Source organism: Chionomys nivalis, chromosome 2 (assembly GCF_950005125.1).
Source record: "Chionomys nivalis chromosome 2, mChiNiv1.1, whole genome shotgun sequence".
Lineage (NCBI taxonomy): Eukaryota > Metazoa > Chordata > Mammalia > Rodentia > Cricetidae > Chionomys > Chionomys nivalis.
The window spans coordinates 25,898,594-25,920,654 of NC_080087.1; the positions used below are offsets into that span (position 1 = coordinate 25,898,594).

Genomic DNA, 22,061 nt, shown 5'->3' on the forward strand with positions numbered 1-22,061 from the left:
TATGGAATTGAAACTAACTTCTGAGGTGACAGGAGTGTGGGCTGCACGGGCCAGTGTATCCTAGAGAAAGCATGTGAAATGATTCTCTTTTGACCCTGCAGATGAAACCGGATGCACCCTTCTTGTTTGGCAGCAAACTAGAAAGGAAATTAGTGGGAAACGTCTTAAAGGAAAGAGGGAAAGGAGAGATGCACGGAGATAAAGATCTTGGATCCAAACAAACCGAGCCAATCCGAATTAAGATCTTTGAAGGGGGGTAAGGAAAACCCAAATGTCAAATGTTTCCTGTTGGTGTGGAAGGTCCTGAGTGTTTGCCTGTGGTAAATAGTGGGCACGCTTGCAGAATCTCAAAGGGAGTTTCCGTTCGCAGTCAAATGTATAAACTCTGGCTGGTGACAGATTGCAACTGCATCCATCTTCTAGGTCTTGTCGTCAGTGAGCATGGCTCCGCTATGCGTGTGTCTCACATCTCGAATTTTATATGAAATCTATGTTGGCAGCCTTTTGTCTCACTTAAGTTCCTTCATTATTTAATATTTTAAGGGCATTTGGATTACTACGTGGGCATATTTGTATTCTGTGTTGATATTAGTGAAATCACGCATACTTCTGTATATTCCTAAGAAATCGTTTCTGTGAACTGCAGATTTTCACGGGATATTGAGAGCCTCACACGCCACCCCATGTCCTTTTTTTGCTCTTGATTCAAGTCAAGGTATCACATTGCATTTAGTTCTCCATGTTCCCTGTCTCTATTGGTAGATATCAACCCCTTTTTAAACATTCTGAACCACTGAAACTCAAGTAGTAAGGTCCAGTGGTTTTCTTATGTGTATATTAAGAGAAAGTAAGTACATGTAATAGCTAGATTTATGGTTCAATAGAAATATATTATTTGATGTAATCCATGGAAGAAGTTTTGATCTATGATTTTAGATAAAAAACATTTAATTACATTTTGGGGTTCATGCCATTAGTCTTATCTCACCAACCTATCAATAAATTACATAGTTTCATGAACATACTTTCATTCTAATAGTATTTGAAGGATAAAATAATGTTAGTTTTTACTACAGAAATTTTCTCGTAGTTTGACCAATTTGGAGTTATTTATTATAGTTGAGTTGCCCTTGGCTTTTTTGCCCCATTTACTCACTGAGTCTTTTTTACTACAGTTGCACGTATGCAATGAACTTGACCACAGTAAACTTTGACATTCCTCATTTCATTATGCAAATGAGAAGCACGCGGAATTTTATCTTTCCTGAGAGACAGCGTGGTCTCCGTGAATCAGGCATCGTACTTTTGTGTACCAGCCTTCTTCAGAGAATTGCATATGTACCACTAGCTTGCAGAAGCCAGCAGGATTACTGTGTGCTTTGGGGAGTCTATCTCCACCAAAGGAGAACATAAGTCAAAGCATGTTTGAGAATCTCTCATTGCTGTGTTTTGATGATTCAGAAAGCTTGTACATGCATTTTAGTTTTTTTCCTTGTCCAATCATTTTTAAATCTCTGAACCAGTTCTCTACCCATTTCTGGTACCCAGGCTTTCATTCCAAACAGTGTGTTCCCATCTCTTGTATTGTTGATTACAAAGTGGTAACAGCAACACAGAAGAATTATTGCCAGATTATCCAGGTTACCTAATAGATACGGTTAATAAGTACTTCTTTAAATTACTCTTTTTCAAAATTCATATGTATCAGCTAGATTTGTGGGTCTGCAGAACTATTATAGAGTAAAGAGGCTATCTGGACACATTCTGCTCATATATAGATTTATGTAGAATTTTACTTTATTCCATTTTGGAAGTGAGTTAATCATAAGAAACCGAAAACAAGCTCTCATTAGAGGATAAGATGTGTTTCTAATCAGCCATGATGTCAGGCTATAGATAAACCTGGAGTACTCTTCCCTGAAGAATATTGGCTTTCTGTAAAATCACTGTGTCCCCTTAAGCAGTTTCACTGCCTTAGCAACAGAAGAAAATTGAACAGAGAAGGGTATTTCTGTATCTTGAGGATTCACTCTGATTTATTATAAAAATCAAATGTGAAAAGAAAACAGGTTTGAAGACCAAGCCAAAGTTAAGTGTTTTATAAAAAGAGAAAGGGCTTGCAAAATTGTTGACCTTCATTTTCCCCCGAGGTTAGTACTGACCAAAATGTCAAGCATGCTAAGATGAAGTATTATCCATAGAAGAATTGGCCTCCCAGTAGGTCGATGGATATTTTTCTTTTTGAAAAGCTTTCTGAAAATTTGAATTGGTCTTTGTACCTGTTGGGGGTATCAGCTAGAGCAAGATGGGAGTACTCACCAACCTTTTAGAATGGAAAATCAGCTATGGATCTAAATACCACTAAGAACACACACAGTTGAACAAGGAATTTTGCATGTTAGCCTACTGTTGGAAGCTACCCAAAGCACCCTCAGAAATGCTTTCTTCCCAGAATGATATGAGATCTAAAATTCTAGCCTTGCTGCCGTGTAAGAGATTGTACTACTCACTGATTGTGTGGTACAAACTTGCCATGTACTGACTGCTGTTGTTCTCTAAGCAAAATGAGAGTGCAGAACATTGGGTGGGTTGCTTCTCTTCTATCTAAGTCTTTGTCTACTCAGTTTCATGGAAGTGGATGACCTCAGATAACCCCTTGAAACCTCTCTGTGAAATCCTTCAGGAAACAAATACTAATTTTATTCCAGAGTCTCTCATTTTCATTATGCAACGGTGCCTTCAAGAAACCATTCAGACTCCACGTTAGTACAGATTCGTGATCCAAGGAAGGACAGGTCAAACCTGTAGACAAGTGAGCTCAGCCTGTGTAAAGATGAAATTTCTGAGGCGCTCATGTGCCAGGATTGCAAGGAAGAATTCTATTCTCGCTTGTGCTTATTTTAGCAAGTGTAGAGGAGTGAGTGCTTGCACACGTATATTGTAGATGATGTCATGTTAACAGATTATGCATGAAGGATGATTATTCTAATATGTTGCTATGCTTTTAGCAAGGTTCCCTGATTGGAGGAAATACTAATGCAGATACAGGTTGAGGTCTGTATTTCTTTAGGCTTATGTAAACCTATTGGAACATCTGGGTACTACATCTGTAAATATGTAATTCCATCTGGAGTGACATTTTGTTTACAGTGATAAATCTGTTATATAATCGTCTCAAGTATTTGCTGTATAAACTTCCCAGGGTGCATAGAAGTCAAGAAGGAAAAGACCCTCATATAAATTGAAGTCAGGCAATGATTAGGTTTTGGCTTGATGTATCACATGCTAAGCGTGTTTAAAATCACAGGGGATTGCCTCTTCTTCAAATAGGTACAAATCAAACGAAGATTATGTGTATGTCAGAGGACGTGGACGTGGAAAGTACATTTGTGAAGAGTGTGGGATCCGCTGTAAGAAGCCAAGCATGCTCAAAAAACACATACGCACTCATACTGATGTCCGGCCTTATGTATGCAAGTTATGTAATTTCGCTTTCAAGACGAAAGGTAAAAGCCTGATTTTTGCTGACTTTTTTTTGTTTTTGTATTTTATTTTATTTTATTTTTTTTTTGCGGGGAGTGGGGGATACATTTCAGGATAACTTCTAGCTACTTAGGATTCTGAATACTATTTTCTAACTCACTTTCACCAACAATAAAGATTATTTTGTTTGTGAAAAATATGACCCCCTGAGATCTATTTCCTCCTTTCTGCCCAGGATCAAAGGATGTATGTGAGACTGGAAGGCTCCTTTTATGACTAATTAAGAGCTACAGACACAGGGCCAGGCAGGTTGTCTCTGAAGGAAGTGGCTTAGAAGTGCCTGGATAGCCATTACTTCATGTGGGAAATTTATGTGGGCTAGATAATATTTGCACCAATATTGAAATTCTGCAGGGAGACAGTACATGAGAGGCAGTGGCTAAGCAAGGAAAGCAACTGGGAAGAAAATATGTGCCATCGTCAGTTTCAAGAGTATAAATAATGTAAAGCCCCACCGAGTCCCCGGTGGGCCCCCTCCATCCATAGCTGCATTAATTATGTATAGAGATTTGATAGCTTCTGCTGTGTATTCATCGACATGGAGACAAGGCTGACTTTTAGACCTCAACGGTTAGTCTCGGACCTGCCCTGAAATAACATTCTATCATTTCCAAATATCTGTTTCAGTAGGCTGATTTATGCAGAGATGTTTTGCTCTTGGTTGTTGCTCTTACATTTCTATTATTCTGTGATATGATGAAAATCTTCACCCTGAGTTGTCAGGTCTATCTAAAGTAGCTTGTAGACAGCCCCTCATTAACCCCACTTCATTTCCAGAGTCTTAACTTTGAATTTTAAATCAAGTAACCTGCTTTAATATCAACGATTAAAAGCAAATAGGAATTACGATAATCCTGTAGGGAGATGTATACCTATTTCAGTTGTAGCCACAACCTTAAAGTGTGTTTTCTTGATGGAAGTATAAATGTTTAGTGTCTTCAAATATCTGATGTTTATTAGGAAAGTATTTATGTGTCCATAATGCCTCACCTGAAGTCCAAGAAGAGAGAGGGAGCATATTCACTTGTATTTCAAAAGAAATAAGCATGCTATTCTTTAAATACCCACTTCCATTAGCATGGTCCAGATTACTGAGAAGTTCCTGAGAGGAAAGAAAATTAAAAGGGTGATTTTTTAGGACACACTGCAAATCCACCAGTCATTACAAAGGTTATGTCTTCACCGGGCATGCTGTCAGGAGAGGTGCATGGAACTGGATGGTGAAACAGTCCATTTATAGGTAGCTGATTAAATTGGCTCTGAACCATTGCCTGGACCATCAGCAGGAAATGGTGTATATTGGATCATTAATGGAATTGCCACGACAGCCTTTGGAAGTGTATAGTTAGAGGTCTTGTGGGGGTGAGCAAAACATTCTAGGAAGCCCTGCAGGACTCTGCTGCTGAAGTACCTGCTTTTCAGAGTGCTGTTTTCTGAGCACAGGTGGCTGACCCCTGATGTCCTCCTCTCCTTCTTCTGTCCTGCTCCTTCTCTTCCTTTCTTCTTCTGTTTATACTCTGACTGCCAGTCCCCCACCTATGCTTGGTACTGACTTGCTATTGGACATTAAGCGCTTTATTTGACCATCAGGTGTTTAAGACAGACAAAGAATTACAGCTTTACAGAGTTAAACAAATGCAGCATCAACAAAAGCAACGCATCTTTACATCATTAAACAAATGTCCCACAGCATGAACAAAAGTAACACACCTTAAAATAATAGTCCCCAACAAGAAACAGATGAGTTTTATGAATTTGCAGAAATTTAATAAATTTAAGTAACTTATATGTTTAAGAATCATTATAGCCCCCAAATTTTTGAGCTCCTTAAAAAATTGCATATAAGATGTTTTGATAAGAGCAATAAAGGTGTAGAAATATTTTTGTTGGAGTTATTAAACTAATATATAGAATCCTTAGGTATGTAAGCAACGAATTAATAATAATGTGAGAGAAATTTTTAGAAAAAATACTTGTGATTTATTGATTTATTTAATAGAAACATAGCTCTAGTAGAGAACAAATGCTTCCATGAGGTTGAGTTTCAGCTAGGCTGCTAGGAGCCTGCTCTTGAAAATCAGATGCATCCTGGTACATGGCTACTGCATTGTCAAGATGATAGCAGAAAATGACGTGCTAATTTCATCAGAATGAAAGAACAGGCTCTACACATCTCAGCTGACCCCTGAATTTCTTTTCGATATGTTTTATGGTTTGGAAAAATGTATATACATAAGGTAGTTCATCACACACATTTGGCTTCAATTGCCACAGTTTGAGAGCCAGTTAATTCTTTTGTTTTCATGTTTGTGTTTCCCAGGAAACCTAACGAAACACATGAAATCTAAAGCACACATGAAGAAATGTCTGGAGCTGGGAGTCTCAATGACATCAGTTGAGGACACAGAAACTGAAGAAGCAGGTGTGTAACTTACTGAGTTGATTGGCCTCTTTGGTGGGCTTTATAACCCAGTGACTGCCTGTCACTTTCTTAAATATTCTGCAGGAAATGAAATGGCACACTGAATTGCTTGGAAACTACTAATGAGAAATAAAGATATTTCAAGTGTCACTTTTTAGAGGTGGGGAGACCTTACAAGGAACATAGTTGTATCTAAAAATGTGAAGGGCTGTGTGTGTGTGTGAGGAGGATGCGGTTATGATTTATATGCTATGGAGCTTTTGGAGGAAGATGAAAGCATTTTAATGCGTTAGTATTCCTATTTAGAGGAGACTCAGTAAAAAAAAAAAAATATCCATGGTTACCCTCAGTCAGTAGAGAATCTGAAAGTCAGCAAACCTCTTAAATCAAACTGGCACCTGAAGCAGCAGTGATGGCCGATGCCTTTGTTCATCAGCAATACTAGCCACACCTATTTGTTTAGAGTTTCCCAGTGCAACATCTCTGAAGTCTAAAGCATGTGATCCTGTTCTGGACTTCTCAGGGATGAAACCAAATAGGCAGGGGCAAGTAAGTGTCCAGGGGTAGCTCAGAGATGTGATTGTTTCAGAGGGCCAAGGGGCCAAGGGAAGCTTTGGGAAAGAGTGCTGGGGCAGACGCGAGCTCCCAGCCTCGAACGTGGGATTTTAATTACTGTTATTGGACTGTTTCAGAAAATATGGAAGATTTGCACAAAACATCTGAGAAGCATAGCATGTCCAGCATTTCAACTGATCACCAGTTCTCAGATGCTGAGGAATCTGATGGCGAAGACGGAGATGACAACGATGACGATGATGAAGATGATGATGACTTTGATGACCAGGGAGATCTGACACCCAAAACAAGGTCAAGAAGCACCAGTCCTCAGCCTCCTAGGTTCTCCTCTTTGCCTGTCAATGTTGGCGCTGTACCCCATGGAGTACCTCCGGATAACTCTCTGGGACATTCTTCATTGATCAGCTATTTGGTTACTCTGCCAAGTATTCAGGTTACTCAGCTCGTGACACCCAGTGACTCTTGCGAAGATACCCAGATGACAGAGTATCAGAGACTGTTCCAGAGCAAAAGTACGGACTCTGAACCAGACAAAGACAGGTTAGACATCCCGAGTTGCATGGATGAAGAGGCCATGTTGTCTTCGGAGCCGAGCTCTTCCCCAAGGGACTTCTCCCCGTCGAGTCACCATTCTTCACCAGGATATGATTCTTCACCCTGTCGCGATAATTCGCCAAAGAGGTATCTGATACCCAAAGGAGACTTGTCACCGAGAAGACATTTATCACCTAGAAGAGATTTGTCACCCATGAGGCATCTGTCACCAAGAAAGGAAGCGGCATTGAGGAGAGAGATGTCTCAAGGGGATGCTTCGCCAAGAAGGCATTTGTCCCCAAGGAGGCCATTGTCTCCTGGAAAAGACATGACAGCAAGAAGAGACCTTTCTCCCAGAAGAGAGAAAAGATATATGACGGCCATCAGAGCACCATCTCCCAGAAGGGCTTTATATCATAACCCGCCATCATCCATGGGACAGTATCTGCAAACAGAGCCAATTGTATTGGGGCCTCCTGTAAGTATGACCTGAGCTCTCTTCCCACCAAAGCTGCAGAACATTGGTATTTACCGTATCATAATAGTAAGGAGTTTATTATAATGTGGTTGTCTCTTGAGGGAAGGAGCGAACCTATTAATACAAATAGCAGGAAGATATTTTTATTAAACACTGTGTTGGTGACGTGGCTGTGGCATTATTCCAGGTATAATATTGCATTAGATCAGGAGGGAACTTCCAGCTGGGAACAGGTGAAGCCTTTGGAATGTTTTCTAAGCTTAATTAATTCGAGGCATGAACCCTGGGGATGGCATGCCTGCAGAGTCAAACATGAGGACACTCCCGTGATAGTGATAGGCACTCTTCAGCAGGTGAGGACTCTGATCCAGTCCTCGTCCTTGACTTCCAAAATGCTTTGGTAAAAATATATTCATGACATTGCCCGACATGAGTGCGCATGGGAAAATGGTCAGGGCTGAGAAAAAGGCAATGTGACACTCTGGTAGCTCAGGAGTCAAAGGCACAGAGGCTTCTGTGTTTGTTGCTGTTGTCGTGTTCTTACCTGGTAGAGATGCTAAGTGAGAATGCAGGCGTAGAAAATGAGCAGTCAGAGAACTTCGAGAATATTCTGAGGCTTCTGCCTTTCACCTTTACTATAGACCAAGGTGGCAGCAGTGGTGGTCATAGACCAGCCTGAAACCAGGATTTTAGTAACAAGCCGTTGAGAGAAGCCCAGGAGATCTTGGTGTCTCTTTTCATCTGGAGAGGGCTGTCAAAAGACAGGCAGCACAGAGGCCTGCTTCTGGGTTTTTTTGCTTTAAGAGTCTTTTTAGTTTCCGGATCTTTGTTTCTGTCAGTATTCTCTTTGCTCTGGATTCTATCTGATATAGCATGGCCTTTCTCAGTCATAGAAGCCACTGCCAACTCCTAACTCTGTCTATCCCTGCCCTTGCAGCCTGTTCCCTCCTTCTTATCACCTACTGCTGTCTTGAATCGTAAGCTCACACTGTCGTTCTCAAAATTCAGGAAAGCTCCCAGCTTTCCTCCCTGTATCCTCATCACCCTTTTTCATAAATCAGGTACAAAGTTTTATCCTGATGTTGCAGTCCTGCAGAGAAATGCCCAGCAGTATGGACATGACTGATTTCAACCTAATACACTAGCAAGTTAAGAAAAGACACTACATTTTTGCACATCCACGAATCTTGTGCAGCCTAAGTGACTGCATCATGGATGGGAAGCTGGAAGTCCTTCTGGGGTAGCATCAAATGCTTCCTCTGATGGAGACACGATGATGCTGGCAGGGCATACTAAACCAGTCCTGACCCATCATCCCTGAAGCTTTTGATTCAGCGTTTGGACAAATGGCCCATAACTGGCCTGTATGAGGTGGTGGAACTTTTTCAGGCAATCACATCGGGAAAACAGAGACATTGATTTAACATGCTGTTAAACTCGAGCAAAGGAATTAAGGAATTAATTAACTAATTAATTAAAGGAATTAAGCAATAAAAGAATTCATCTAATTTTGACCCTCTCATTGAGACTACAAAGTAGTTGGAAGAAAATGGGTTTCGTCAGTTACTGAGTTTGTACTAATTTTTGTGCAGGGTTTTGTTTAGTTTATTTTGTTGTTTCTTTTTAAAATGGCTGGGTATCTCCCAGAGCTCACAGACCTCATCACTGACACAGCCTTTGGCTTGCTACCCAGTCCAGGTCTGTTGCTGTGCACTCGTCCCTTTTGGATGAGCAGGGAAACTTTTCAACTTTCTGTGAGGTGTGAACAAGATGCTCCTGGTCAGAGCAAAATAGACCTGGCTGTGCTCTGACAGGTAGTTCTCCTGACTGCTTTCTCAGGTGAAGGCATCTAATAATGTATGAAAACATCAGACTGGAATATGACTAACCGTAGTCCCTTTTCTAGAATTCTGCTGTCATTGTGCCAACATTGATGCAGGCTCCACAGTACAGTGACTGGTAGGAAAAGACTCTGATGCCCACTCTGATACAAGAAATAATTGATTTAGTCTGAACTTAGGGCTAGAGAGCAGATTTAGGGAAGGCAGCATGCAGCACTAAGATTCAACCCTCACATCTTCTGGTAGAGAATAGAATTTTAAAAGCCTGTGCGTTTTATTCATCCAGTTCTATGATCATCACTTCACTTCTGATCAGTGACAGTCTGAATCTGAAATGTCTATTGAGAGCCCAGCTTTTATTGGATTTAGGACACAGGATGTCTTCTAGTTTTAGAAGCTAATCCATCACTCTGCTATCAGCCTAGAGTCGGCAATCTCAAGTAGATCTGTGTAATGGTACATCTCCCCTAGTGTCTTCCGCTGACCCCTTCCTTGGCCAACTGATAAGATCTGCACTCTCAGGAGGTTTATGCAGTGGATGGCACAAAGAACACATGGAAACATAACAGGAAAATGGAAACATACCCAAGTTGCCTTTTATTTTAAGCATTAAATCTCTGATAACTATGGTTTCCAAATAATTCATTTTCTTTGGAGATTATTATCGTTCCAAATAATTACTAATCCCACAGGCATTAGGATTCCTCTGCCTTAACTAGTGTTTGATGAGGACTTGTTCTTCTTTAAAGCAGAGTGGAGGATCAGGAATTTTATGTATACAGCATTTAGGGGAGTCTTCTTGAGTCCTGAAATGTTCCCCCATCCTAGCTTGTGAGGTTCTGGTGATCCCAAGGCTGGTGACTGAACCATTTCATCTGTGTTAATAGAAACAAACAAACAAAAATTTGTCTGTAGCTTGGAAAGGATGTAGCCCAGAGCACAACCAATTCCAAGCATGGCACACAGTAGCAGGCATATGCATCATTCATAGTTCCTGAGTCAGGCTCAAGTCTAAATAGAACTGGGTGAATCTTTAATGGTAGGAGTCAGTGCTTGAATCTGAGAGTGGAGGCATCCTTGAGATGAATTACAGCAGATTTTAAGATTGCTTTCCTAGATTACCGCTGTACCTGACTAATTTTTAATCTATCTTGAGTTCTCATATAAGCCAACAGGGGAGTACATTATTAATGAATCATAGCAATTGAGGATCTGATATATTTACTAGAGCACAATAATCCAGCAATCTGAATTATGTTCTGCTACAAAAACAAGTATAGCAAATGAAACCTTCGTTTCAGGACTAAAACTGTGAAATCTGGCTCCGATTTCTAAATACTTTTGCTTAATTTTCAAGAAAACATTTATGTTATAAGTAATATCAACAGAGGAATTGAGGCATAATCATCTTTGATTTACAGCTATAAAATTGAATATAAATGATTAACTATTAAACACATGTGATGGTTAGCAACTACTTGCTTCCTTCTCAACACAGTCATTTCTATAAGATTTGGCCTTGAAGAAACCTGCATTCTTTATCAGGTTTCTTCTTAGTAGGTGTGCATTCTTGTAGGTCAGTGCTTTGCACAGTAAGACCTCTCCACAGCAGGAATATCTTCAACTAGATAGGTGCTCGCCACAAAGTGATCTCTCCTGAGGAGGGATGTGTTCCTGTAGCCCAAGACATTGCACGGGACAGAAACTGGTTTGCGGTTTCTCATAACCGCCCAGCCATCCTTTGTGGGAAAAAGGGTTTCCTATAAGCCTGTTGCCAACTTGTCATTTCTACCTCGTCTCAGGAACATCTTTCAACTCAGCCTAATATATAAGTAGTTGATAATGCTATCTCCTTTTAGTTTCAATCCCATCAGTATTTGCTACTTGTTTATTGTTTGGTTTGGTTTGGTTTTTTTTTCTTGCGTTGTTTGTTAGTTGTTTTCCTGGTGAATCCATTCTTTTCATTTGCTCTTATGAAGAAAATAGCCCGTGTGCGACTTTGTGCCTTGTGGGAAATTCACTGGATACTTTAGTACCCTGCTGTTTAGAAACAAAAGCCACTGTCCACAGCCCACCTTCATTAAAGAACTGGACAACGACAGCTGAGAAATCTATTCAGTTTTGAGAAATTCTTCCTAAGTGCTGGGCATCCTGAGGGAGGATGGTGGGGTGGAGGGAGAGGAAGAGAGAGAGGAAGTTTAGCACAAGAATGGAAAGTGGTTGGATCTGAACGAACTCTGTGCTCTCTTTTCCTGTGTAGAATCTAAGAAGAGGATTACCTCAGGTTCCTTACTTCAGTCTCCATGGAGACCAAGAAGGTGCTTCTGAACATCACGGCTCCAGCCTTTTCCCTGAGGGTCCTACTGACTCTCTCTTCAGTCATCTTCCACTCCACTCTCAGCAGCAAGTGCGAGCTCCTATCCCCATGGTGCCCGTTGGTGGGATCCAGATGGTTCACTCCATGCCACCTGCCCTCTCCGGTTTACATCCTCCACCCACTTTGCCTCTGCCCATGGAGGGCTCTGAGGAGAAGAAAGGAGCACCAGGGGAGGCCTTCACTAAGGATCCCTACACCCTTTCCAGGCGGCATGAGAAACAAACCCCTCAAGTTTTACAGTCATCTGGTCTACCTAGTTCACCCTCCTCCCCACGGCTATTGATGAAACAGAGCACTTCAGAAGACAGCCTAAATGCCACAGAGAGGGAACAGGAAGAAAACATACAGACTTGCACAAAAGCCATCGCCTCCCTCCGGATTGCCACAGAAGAGGCAGCTCTGCTTGGGGCCGATCAGCCCACATGGGTGCAGGAGCCCCACCAGAAACCCTTGGAAAGTGCACACGTCAGCATTAGACACTTTAGTGGGCCTGAGCCAGGTCAGCCTTGTACCTCAGCCGCCCACCCTGACTTACACGATGGTGAGAAGGATAGTTTTGGTACATCACAGACTGCAATAGCCCACTCCACATTTTACAGCAGGAGCAGTGTGGATGAGAAGAAGGCAGACTTTCACAGCAGCAAGGAATTATCTTTAAGCACAGAGGAAGGCAATGAACCTTCAGCGGAAAAGAATCAGCTACATTGATCTGAGATGCATGGACGCATTCATTTCCACATCTCCCCCCCTCCTTTTTTTGTTTGTTTTTCTAGGAATAGAGGTAACCGAGTTGATAGCATGCCTGTCCTAAGTTACAGTAGTTGGCTATTATAAATACTTTTGTTACTTTGAAGACAATTAAGTAAATTAACAAGTCATCTTGAGCCTGACCAAAACAAAATTTGAAATTAACCTATTGGGTCTGGTACTTTTAAGATTGTACAGATGTTTGTGCCTTTTCTTTACTTTGCTTATATTCTTATAAGCATTTTTTAGCAGTAATTTGTACATATTTTAGAATTTGTGTATCTGCTTTGTAATAAATGTAATTTCTTTCCTCTTTTGGACACTTGGATCTAAATGGTGTAAAGCAAAACAGCATCAATATATATGTGAGGTTGCACTAAAACATATTTTTATATGATAAAAACTGAACAGCTTTTATGTACAGCTCTGATTCTGTAATACTAATATTTATTTTGTTTCATAAATTGTACATTTTTTTCTTAATGTTGTGGATTGCTTTTCTATGTGAAGCATGGATTTACTGTTGCGTAACTAGAACAGAAACGTCCATTGTAAGCAAGATATTTAAGCTAGAATATCTTATTCTGCACTTATGCATTAGTTACAAAAAAAGATAAAGGATGTATCAGTTGGTTCTTAACTTGTAAATTCTTTTTGTCTCGTTTGCTGGATTGACAATAACTTAAGTGCTGATTGTGATTTTAAATGGATAGTACCGTAAAGCATTAAAGTAAACAATGTGCTATTGTGAGTTTTTTCAAAGCTTTATAAATCAGTTATAAATAATATTAAAAGTATTTGGTCTTATGTGAACATGTTGATCTATATACTCATCTAAAAATATGGGAAAAAACATTCCGCCCCATGTAAATATGTACAAGTGCATCACTGGTACAGTTTTGTGTAACTCAGTTGGACACTAGGTTGCCACAGACCTATGCTAGGGTGTCTTTAAAAATTCAAATGACAAAGCACATGGGACTGTGTAAAGCTTGGTTATCGGCCGGCCCGGTGGCTTGGTAGGCAGTGCTGTGCGCTGCCCATGGAAAAGACCTGGGCTTTAAAATCTTGGTTCTTGCTGCACAGGATAGTGACTGGAACTAAGGCTGCACGGAGGGATTGCACTTGGACTTGAGGGTTGGGTGTGGAAGCGGGGAAAGGGGATGGAGACCTGCTCCCCAGCTCTTCCCATCAGCCTGTCCATATGGTTACAGGGTTAACATCAGCATTAGGGGATGCCGCCTTGCCCTTTGTACAGGGGAAGAGTGTCACTCCTGGCTGTCTCAGGGGGAATGAAGAAGAGAAGCCTTCAAGAGAAAGCAACTCTTGGGAGGAGGATGTTTTGTTGTATATAACCTTCAGAACGGCTTTTGATCAGTGTTGAAGGTGGGAAGAGCCTTTGCAGGTCCGGAAGAGTGGAGTAGAGAGAGGGGTACAGCAACATGTGCACACACACGCACATGTATGTGCATGCGCACACACAATCTGGGTTATCTTTGTGCTATATTGTGGATTATAATTCTGTGAAACCAAGTTTGTATATTGAATTACATTAAGGAGTGTTCTTTAAAAAGAGAAATAAATATACAATTACATGCTTGAGGTGTCTAGTTCTTGTGTGTGTGTGTTTTACATTTCATTTTTTGATTTTGTTTCCTGGAGGATTTTGATGCTATTAACCTATACTTGGTGATTTCAGTTACTATGTTCTTTCCATGGTGAGGTATGCCAACTGCAGATAGTCTTTAACAGGAGACAAGACAGCTGTTGGCTTCAGTGGGTCGTCTGAATCGCAGAGATGGCAGGCAGTTTCTAGAGTGTGGTCCTACAAATGGTATCATCCAAACCAAAGCTTGAGCCTGGGAAACAGGCTCAGTGTCTGAGTAGTCTCAGACCATTTCCCCCAATCTCACTCTCAGCACACAGACTCATATTCAAATGAAATTCCACTAGAAAAATCTTTTGCTGCTGTTTTTAAAGTAAAAAACCATCAGACATATACCATAGCATATCTTCAAATCATGGGGATTTTAAAGAAAAGAATCTTTTTAGTAACAAAAGTAATAAAAATGACCATAAAAGGTCAAAAGCTCTTAGTGCTTTAGTGTTTTTATGATAAAATCTCAAGTTGGTGGGTTTATCACTTACCTGTTTTGTTTTATGAGTCAGACTGTCTTTTCTGTTTTACAAAGGTGAATTGAAGGTCAGCAGAATCAACCAGCTTAAGAAATTCCAACACATTATGACTATGTATAGAGAATTTTGTCTTACTCCTCTGACATCTTGTGTGTGTGTGTGTGTGTGTGTGTGTGTGTGTGTGTGAGAGAGAGAGAGAGAGAGAGAGAGAGAGAGAGAGAGAGAGAGAGAAGGGGTGGGAGAGTCTGGGCCTTTGCTTTTTTCTTCACTTTTCATTGCTAAACACTGCTTGCGTACCTACTATGAGCTGAGAAGATCTTAGGCATCTAGAATGGATGAGTTTGCTGTCCAGAAGTTCATGTAAGTATAGAGATTTAGACGTGAGCAAATGTTAATATTAAAAACTACACTAGATGTGGCTTGGAGTAGCCAGGATTTGTAATCAGGACCTAAGTTTTGCAAGTAGGAAGAGAGAAACCATCACAGCCTAGAAACACAGCCTGAAAATAGTATGTTGACAAACCCAACGTACTTTTTCATCACCTGCAAGGGAGTACCATTCTGTACGCTGGGTGTACTGTACAGAGCACAACAGATCCTTGCTTTCTATAGTCTGTATACTGATAGGGAGCACACTAGGAGAACGATGTAGTGGGAAAGCACAGGTGGTGTGATCCAGGATGGGCAAAACTGTACGTGCATAAAAAGCAAAGTGAAGTTAGTTCCATGGGGATCTGGCAGAGTGGTCCAGAGCCAGATCACAAAACAGAACATAGTCTTGTTTTCTAGTCCATGCTTTGTGTCTGGAAAGCCAAGGAAGAGAGACTGGAACAAGAAAGTCATGTGAGTATGAGTGTGTGTGTGTGTGTGTGTGTGTATGTGATACATATTACATACTATACATGTATATGTAAAATTATAGAAAAGATCATGAAGCAAGGGAGGAAAGAAGCTAATGCTAAATGTAAGTACAGTGCTCATGTATGAAATGGTCAAAACCTTAAAATTTTAGTTAAGAAAAAAAAGCTGGGTGTGGTTGTACATGTGGATAATCATGGTGCTGGGGAGCAGGAGAAAGAAGGAACCTTGGGACTCATAAGATAGCCAGCCTAGTCTGCTTGATGAGCTATCAGCCAAATGAGGGACTCTCCAAAAAAAGATGGACAGCACTTGAGGAATGACAATCAAGGTTTATGTATGGCCAATACATGCATATACACAAACATTTGTACTCATGTATGTAAAATACATATATATGTGTGAATAATACACATGTATATATGTGTGAATAATACACATGTATATATGTGTATATACATTTGTATATATTTACATATCCATCTATACATAATTTTTTTAAAAAACTATTCTTTATTAAAAACTCTGGAGGCTTATCTTTATAGAATCAGTAACAAATAATTTTTGGATGAATTTACATAGTAATGTATGAAATTCTTCTGTAGAATGAGTAGATTGGGAATAAACTGAGGCCAAGCTAGTTCTTAATTGAAATGTTGACTTGAATGTTTCTAAACGTTTTTGTGATTTCTTAACATTTTTCTTCTGACAATTGTTCTTTGCCGTTTTAGACAAGTTGCTTTGGCAGACATGATTCTTATCAATAAAACAGACTTGGTTTCAGAAGAGGAGCTAAACAAATTAAGAACAACTATTTGGTACAGTAGACAGCACTTGACTATTGTATTGTAAAAGCCAAAGAAAGAATGATGGAGGAGATAGATTTGTTTACCTAAGTGTGACAATCTGTACATGCATTGAGATGTCACATGGCACCCCGTCTTTATGGACAGTTTTTATGTGTCAATTAAAAATAGGCCTAAATAAGGGAGCTAGAAAACATCATATTGAGTGAGGTAATTCAGACTCAGAAAGTACATTATCATATGTACTCACTCATAAGTGGTTTTTAAACATAAAGCAAAGAAAACTAGCCTACAAATCATAATCTCAGAGAACCTAGACAACAATGAGAACCCTAAGAGAGACATACATGGATCTAATCTACATGGGGAGTAGAAAAAGACAGGCTTTCCTGAGTAAATTGGGAACATGCAGATCATGGGAGAGGGTTGAAAGGGAGAGGAGAGGCAGGGAGCAGCCCAAAGAGCAATCAGGGTCCCCTGCCCTGTGGGAAGTCCAAGGACCTCCCACTTCCTTCCAGGTCTAGTAAGGTGAGCATCCAAACTGCCTAGGCTCCAACAGAGCAAGTGCGTGGAGTAGGATCAAAACCTAGTGCCATTGTTCTTGACTTCTCAGCAGCCCTCATTGTCCGCTATGTTCAGCGAGTCCAGTTTTATCCCATGCTTTTTCAGACCCAGTCCAGCTGGCCTTGGTGAGTTCCCGATAGAACATCCCCATTGTCTCAGTGTGTGGGTGCACCCCTCGCGGTCCTGAGTTCCTTGCTTGTGCTCTCTCTCCTTCTGCTCCTCATTTGGACCTTGAGATTTCAGTCTGGTGCTCCAATGTGGGTCTCTGTCTCTGTCTCCTTTCATCGCCTGATGAAGATTAATATCCAGGAGGATAACTATATGTTTTTCTTTGGGTTCACCTTCTTATTTAGCTTCTCTAGAATCACGAATTATAGGCTCAATGTCCCTTATTTATGGCGAAAAACCAATTATGAGTGAGTACATCCCATGTTCCTCTTTTTGGGTCTGACTTACCTCACTCAGGATAGTGTTTTCTATTTCCGTCCATTTGCATGCAAAATTCAAGAAGTCATTGTTTTTTACTGCTGAGTAGTTCTCTAATATGTATATATTCCATACTTTCTTCATCCATTCTTCCACTGAAGGACATCTAAGTTGTTTCCAGGTTCTGGCTTGTTGTGCAGGGCTGCGGCGGGGCTATGTCCCGCCACCCGGCTAGCTTTACCCAAAATAATTACACGGAAACTGTATTCTTTTAAACACTACCTGGCCCATTAGTTTCAGCCTCTTATTGGCTAGCTCTTACATTTTGATCTAACCCATTTTTAATATTCTGTGTAGCACCATGAGCTGGCTTACCAGGAAAGATCTTAACCTGCGTCTGTCTGGAGTGAGAGAATCATGGCGACTCACTGACTCGGCTTCTTTCTCCCAGCATTCTGTTCTTTTGACTCCACCCACCTAAGGGTTGGCCTATCAAATGGGCCTAGGCAGTTTCTTTATTAATTAACCAATGAAAGCAACAGATTAGAAAGAAATCACTCCCACATCACTGGCTATTACAAACAATGCTGCTATGAACATAGTTGAACATACACTTTTGTTGTATGATAGGGCATTTCTTGGGTATATTCCCAAGAGTGGTATTGCTGGGTCCAGGGGTAGGTTGATCCCGAATTTCCTGAGAAACTGCCACACTGCTTTCCAAAGTGGTTGCACAAGTTTGCATTCCCACCAGCAATGGATGAGTGTACCCCTTACTCCACAACTTCTCCAGCAAAGGCTATCATTGGTATTTTTGATTTTAGCCATGCTGAGAGGTGTAAGATGGTATCTTAAAGTTGTCTGATCGCTAAGGAAGTTGAGAATGCCCTTAAGTGTCTTTTGGTCATTTGAACTTCTTCTGTTGAGAAGTCTCTGTTCAGCTCAGTGTCCCATTTTATAATTGGGTTGATTAGCATTTTACAGTCTAGTTTCTTGAGTTCTTTATATATTTTGGAGATCAGACCTTTGTCAGTTGCGGGGTTGGTGAAGATCTTCTCCCAGTCAGTGGGTTGCCTTTTTGTCTTGGTGACAGTGTCCTTTGCTTTACAGAAGCTTCTCAGTTTCAGGAGGTCCCATTTATTCAATGTTGCCCTTAATGTCTGTGTTACTGGGGTTATACGTAGGAAGTGTTCTCCTGTGCCCATGTGTTGTAGAGTACTTCCCACTTTCTCTTCTGTCAGGTTCAGTGTGTTCAGACTGATATTGAGGTCTTTAATCCATTTGGACTTGAGTTTTGTGCATGGTGATAGATATGGATCTATTTTCATTCTTCTACAGATTGACCTCCAGTTATGCCAGCACAATTTGTTGAAGATGCTCTCTTTCTTCCATTGTATACTTTTAGCTCCTTTATCGAAAATCAGGTGTTCATAAGTTTGTGGGTTAAAGTCCAGGTCTTCTGTTCGATTCCATTGGTCGACTTCTCTGTTTTTATGCCAATACCAAACTGTTTTCAATACTGTAACTCTGTAAGAGTTTGAAGTAAGGGATGGTAATACCTCCAGACGATCCTTTATTGTATAGGATTGTTTTGGCTATCCTGGGTTTTTTGTTTCTCCATATAAAGTTGATTATTGTCTTCTCAAGGTCTGTGAAGAATTTTGATGGGGATTGCATTGAATCTATAGATTGCTTTTGGTAGAATTGCCAATTTTACTATGTTGATCCTCCCAATCCAAGAGCAAGGGAGATCCTTCCATTTTCTGGTATCCTCTTCAATTTCTTTCTTCAAAGACTTAAAGTTCCTGTCAAATAGATCTTTCACTTCCTTGGTCAGAGTTACCCAAAGATATTTTATGCTATTTGTGGCTATTGTGAAAGGTGATGCTTCTCTGATTTCCCTCTCTGCTTCCTTTTCCTTAGTGTATAGGAGGGCAACTGATTTTTTGTAGTTGATCTTGTATCCTGCCACATTATTAAAGGTGTTTATCAGCTGTAGGAGTTCTTTGGTAGAGTTTTTGGGGTCGCTTATGTATACTATCATATCATCTGCAAATAACGAAAGTTTAACTTCTTCCTTTCCAATACGAGTCCCCTTGATCCCCTTATGTTGTCTTATTGCTATTGCTAGAACTTCAAGCACTATATTGAAGAGGTATGGAGAGAGTGGACAGCCTTGGCGTGTTCTTGATTTTAGTAGGATGGCTTTGAGTTTTTCTCCATTTAATTTAATGTTAGCTGTTGGCTTACTGTAAATAGCTTTTATTATATTTAGGTATGACCTTTGTATCCCTAATCTCTCCAAGACCTTTATCATATAGGGATGTTGTATTTTGTCGAATGCTTTTTCAGCATCTAATTAAATGATCATATGGTTTTTTCTTTCAGTTTATTTATATGATGGATTACATTGATAGATTTGCGTATGTTGAACCAGCCCTGCATCTCTGGGATGAAGCCTACTTGATCATAATGGATAATTTTTCTAATGTGCTATTGGCTTCGGTTTGCCAGTATTTTACTGAGAATTTTTGCGTCGATGTTCATGAGTGAGATTGGCCTGTAATTCTCTTTCTTGGTTAAGTATTTGTGAGATTTTGGTATGAGGGTGACTGTAGCTTCATAAAAGGAATTTGGCAATGACTCTTCTGTTTCTATATTGTGAAATACATTAAGAAGTATAGGTATTAGCTCTTCTTGGAAGTTCTGGTAGAATTCTGCATTGAAGCCATCTGGTCCTGGGCTTTTTTTGGAAGGGAGGTTTTTGATAACAGCTTCTAATTCTTCGTGACTAACAGGTCTATTTAGATTGTTCACCTGGTCTTGGTTTAACTTTGGTATGTGGTACTTATCTAAAAAAAAATGTCCATTTCTTTTGCATTTTCCCATTTTGTGGCATACAGGCTTTTGTAGTAAGATGTAATGATTCTCTGAATTTCCTCTGTGTCTGTGGTTATGTCCCCCTTTTCATTTCAGATCTTATTTATTTGCATGTTCTCTCTCTGTCGTTTAATTAGTTTGGATATGGGTTTATCGATCTTATTGATTTTCTCCAAGAACCAACTTTTTGTTTCATTGATTCTTTAGATTGTTTTCTGTGTTTCTATTTTATTGATTTCAGCCCTCAGTTTGATTATTTCCAGTCTTTTACTCCTCCTGGGTACATCTGCTTCTTTTCTTTTCTAGAGCTTTCAGGTGTGCTGTTAAGTCTCCAATGTATGCTTTCTCCGTTTTCTTTAAGTGGGCACTTAGTGCTATGAACTTTCCTCTTAGCACTGCTTTCATTGTGTCCCATAGATTTGAGTATGTTGTCTCTTTATTTTCATTAAATTCCAGGAAGACTTTAATTTCTTTCTTAATTTCTTCCTTGACCCAGGTGTGGTTCAGTAGTTGACTGTTCAGTTTCCATGAGTTTGTCGGCTTTCTGGCGGTAGCATTGTTGTTGCCTTCTAACCTTAATCTGTGGTGATCTGATAAGATACAGGTGGACACTGATTTTTTTGTATCTCTGGAGGTTTCCTTTGTTACCAAGTATGTGGTCAATTCTCGAGAAGGTTCCATGAGCTGCAGAGAAGAAGGTATATTCTTTCTTATTTGGGTGGAGTGTTCAATAGATGTCTGTTAAGTCCATTTGCTTCATTACCTCCAATAATTCTCTTAATTCTCTATTTTGTTTCTGTCTGATTGACCTGTCTGATTGACCTGTCTGATTTACCTGTGAGAGACGTGTGTTGAAGTCTCCTACTACTAGTGTGTGTGGTTTGATGTCTGCCTTGAGTTCTAGTAATATTTCTTTTACATAAGTGGGTGCTTTTATATTAGGGGCATAGATATTCAGGATTGAGACTTCATCCTGATGAATTGTTCCTGTTATGAGTATAAAGTGTCCATCTCGATCTCTTCTGATTGATTTTAGTTTGAAGTCAGTTTTGTTAGAAATTAGTATGGCCACATCTGCTTGTTTCTTATGACTATTTGCTTGAAAAACCTTTTCCCAACCCTTTACTCTGAGTATATGCCTGTCTTTGTGATTGAGATGTGTTTCTTGTAAACAGCAGAATGTTGGATCCTGTTTTCGTATCCAATCTCTTAGCCTGTGCCTTTTTATAGGTGAATTGAGTCCATTAATACTAAGTTATATTAATGACCAGTGGTTGTTTACTCCGGTTATTCCTATTGTTTTGGGTAGTAGAGTTTGTGTGTCTCCCTTCTTTGAGTTGTGCTGGTGAAGGGTCGCTAGATGCCTGAGTTATTGGAGGCAGTGTTGGCAATGTTGGATTCCTTGTGTTGTGATTTTCCTTCTATTACTGTCTCTATTGCTGGATTTGTGGCTACGTATTGTTTAAATTTGTTCTTATCCTGGAATGTTTTGTTTTCTCCATTGATAGTGAACAATAGCTTGGCTGGATATAGTAATTTGGGCTTGCCTCCATGGTCTCTTAGTTTCTGCAGTACCTCTATCCAGGACCTTCTGGCTTTCATAATTTCCATAGAGAAGTCAGGTGTAAGTCTGATCAGTTTACCTTTATAAGTTACTTGACCATTTTCCTTTGCAGCTCTTAATATTCTTTCTTTAAACTGTATGTTTTGTGTTTTGATTATTATATGACAAGGGGATTTTTTTTTGATCCAGTCTATTTGGTGTTCTGTATGCTTCCTGAATATTCAAAGGAATATCTTTCTTTATGTTGGGAAAGTTTTCTTCCATAATTTTGTTAAAAATATTTTCTGGGCCTTTGCGCTGTAATTCTTC

The 22,061-nt window shown here is 40.0% G+C and overlaps 1 protein-coding gene across 4 annotated transcripts in view; it reads left to right on the plus strand.

Annotated features, from left to right (window-relative positions):
- Hivep2 (HIVEP zinc finger 2) overlaps positions 1 to 14,110 on the plus strand; it is a 189,930-nt gene extending 175,820 nt beyond the window's left edge. For all 4 annotated transcript variants that reach the window (XM_057755256.1, XM_057755227.1, XM_057755236.1 and 1 more), the window contains 5 exons: positions 102 to 256; positions 3,331 to 3,506; positions 5,864 to 5,965; positions 6,658 to 7,553; positions 11,655 to 14,110. In XM_057755256.1, the coding sequence (XP_057611239.1) occupies positions 102 to 256; positions 3,331 to 3,506; positions 5,864 to 5,965; positions 6,658 to 7,553; positions 11,655 to 12,479 (2,154 nt within the window). In that variant the 3' untranslated portion in view covers positions 12,480 to 14,110. The remainder of the gene's footprint in view (positions 1 to 101; positions 257 to 3,330; positions 3,507 to 5,863; positions 5,966 to 6,657; positions 7,554 to 11,654) is intronic.
- The last annotated feature ends 7,951 nt before the right edge of the window (positions 14,111 to 22,061 follow it).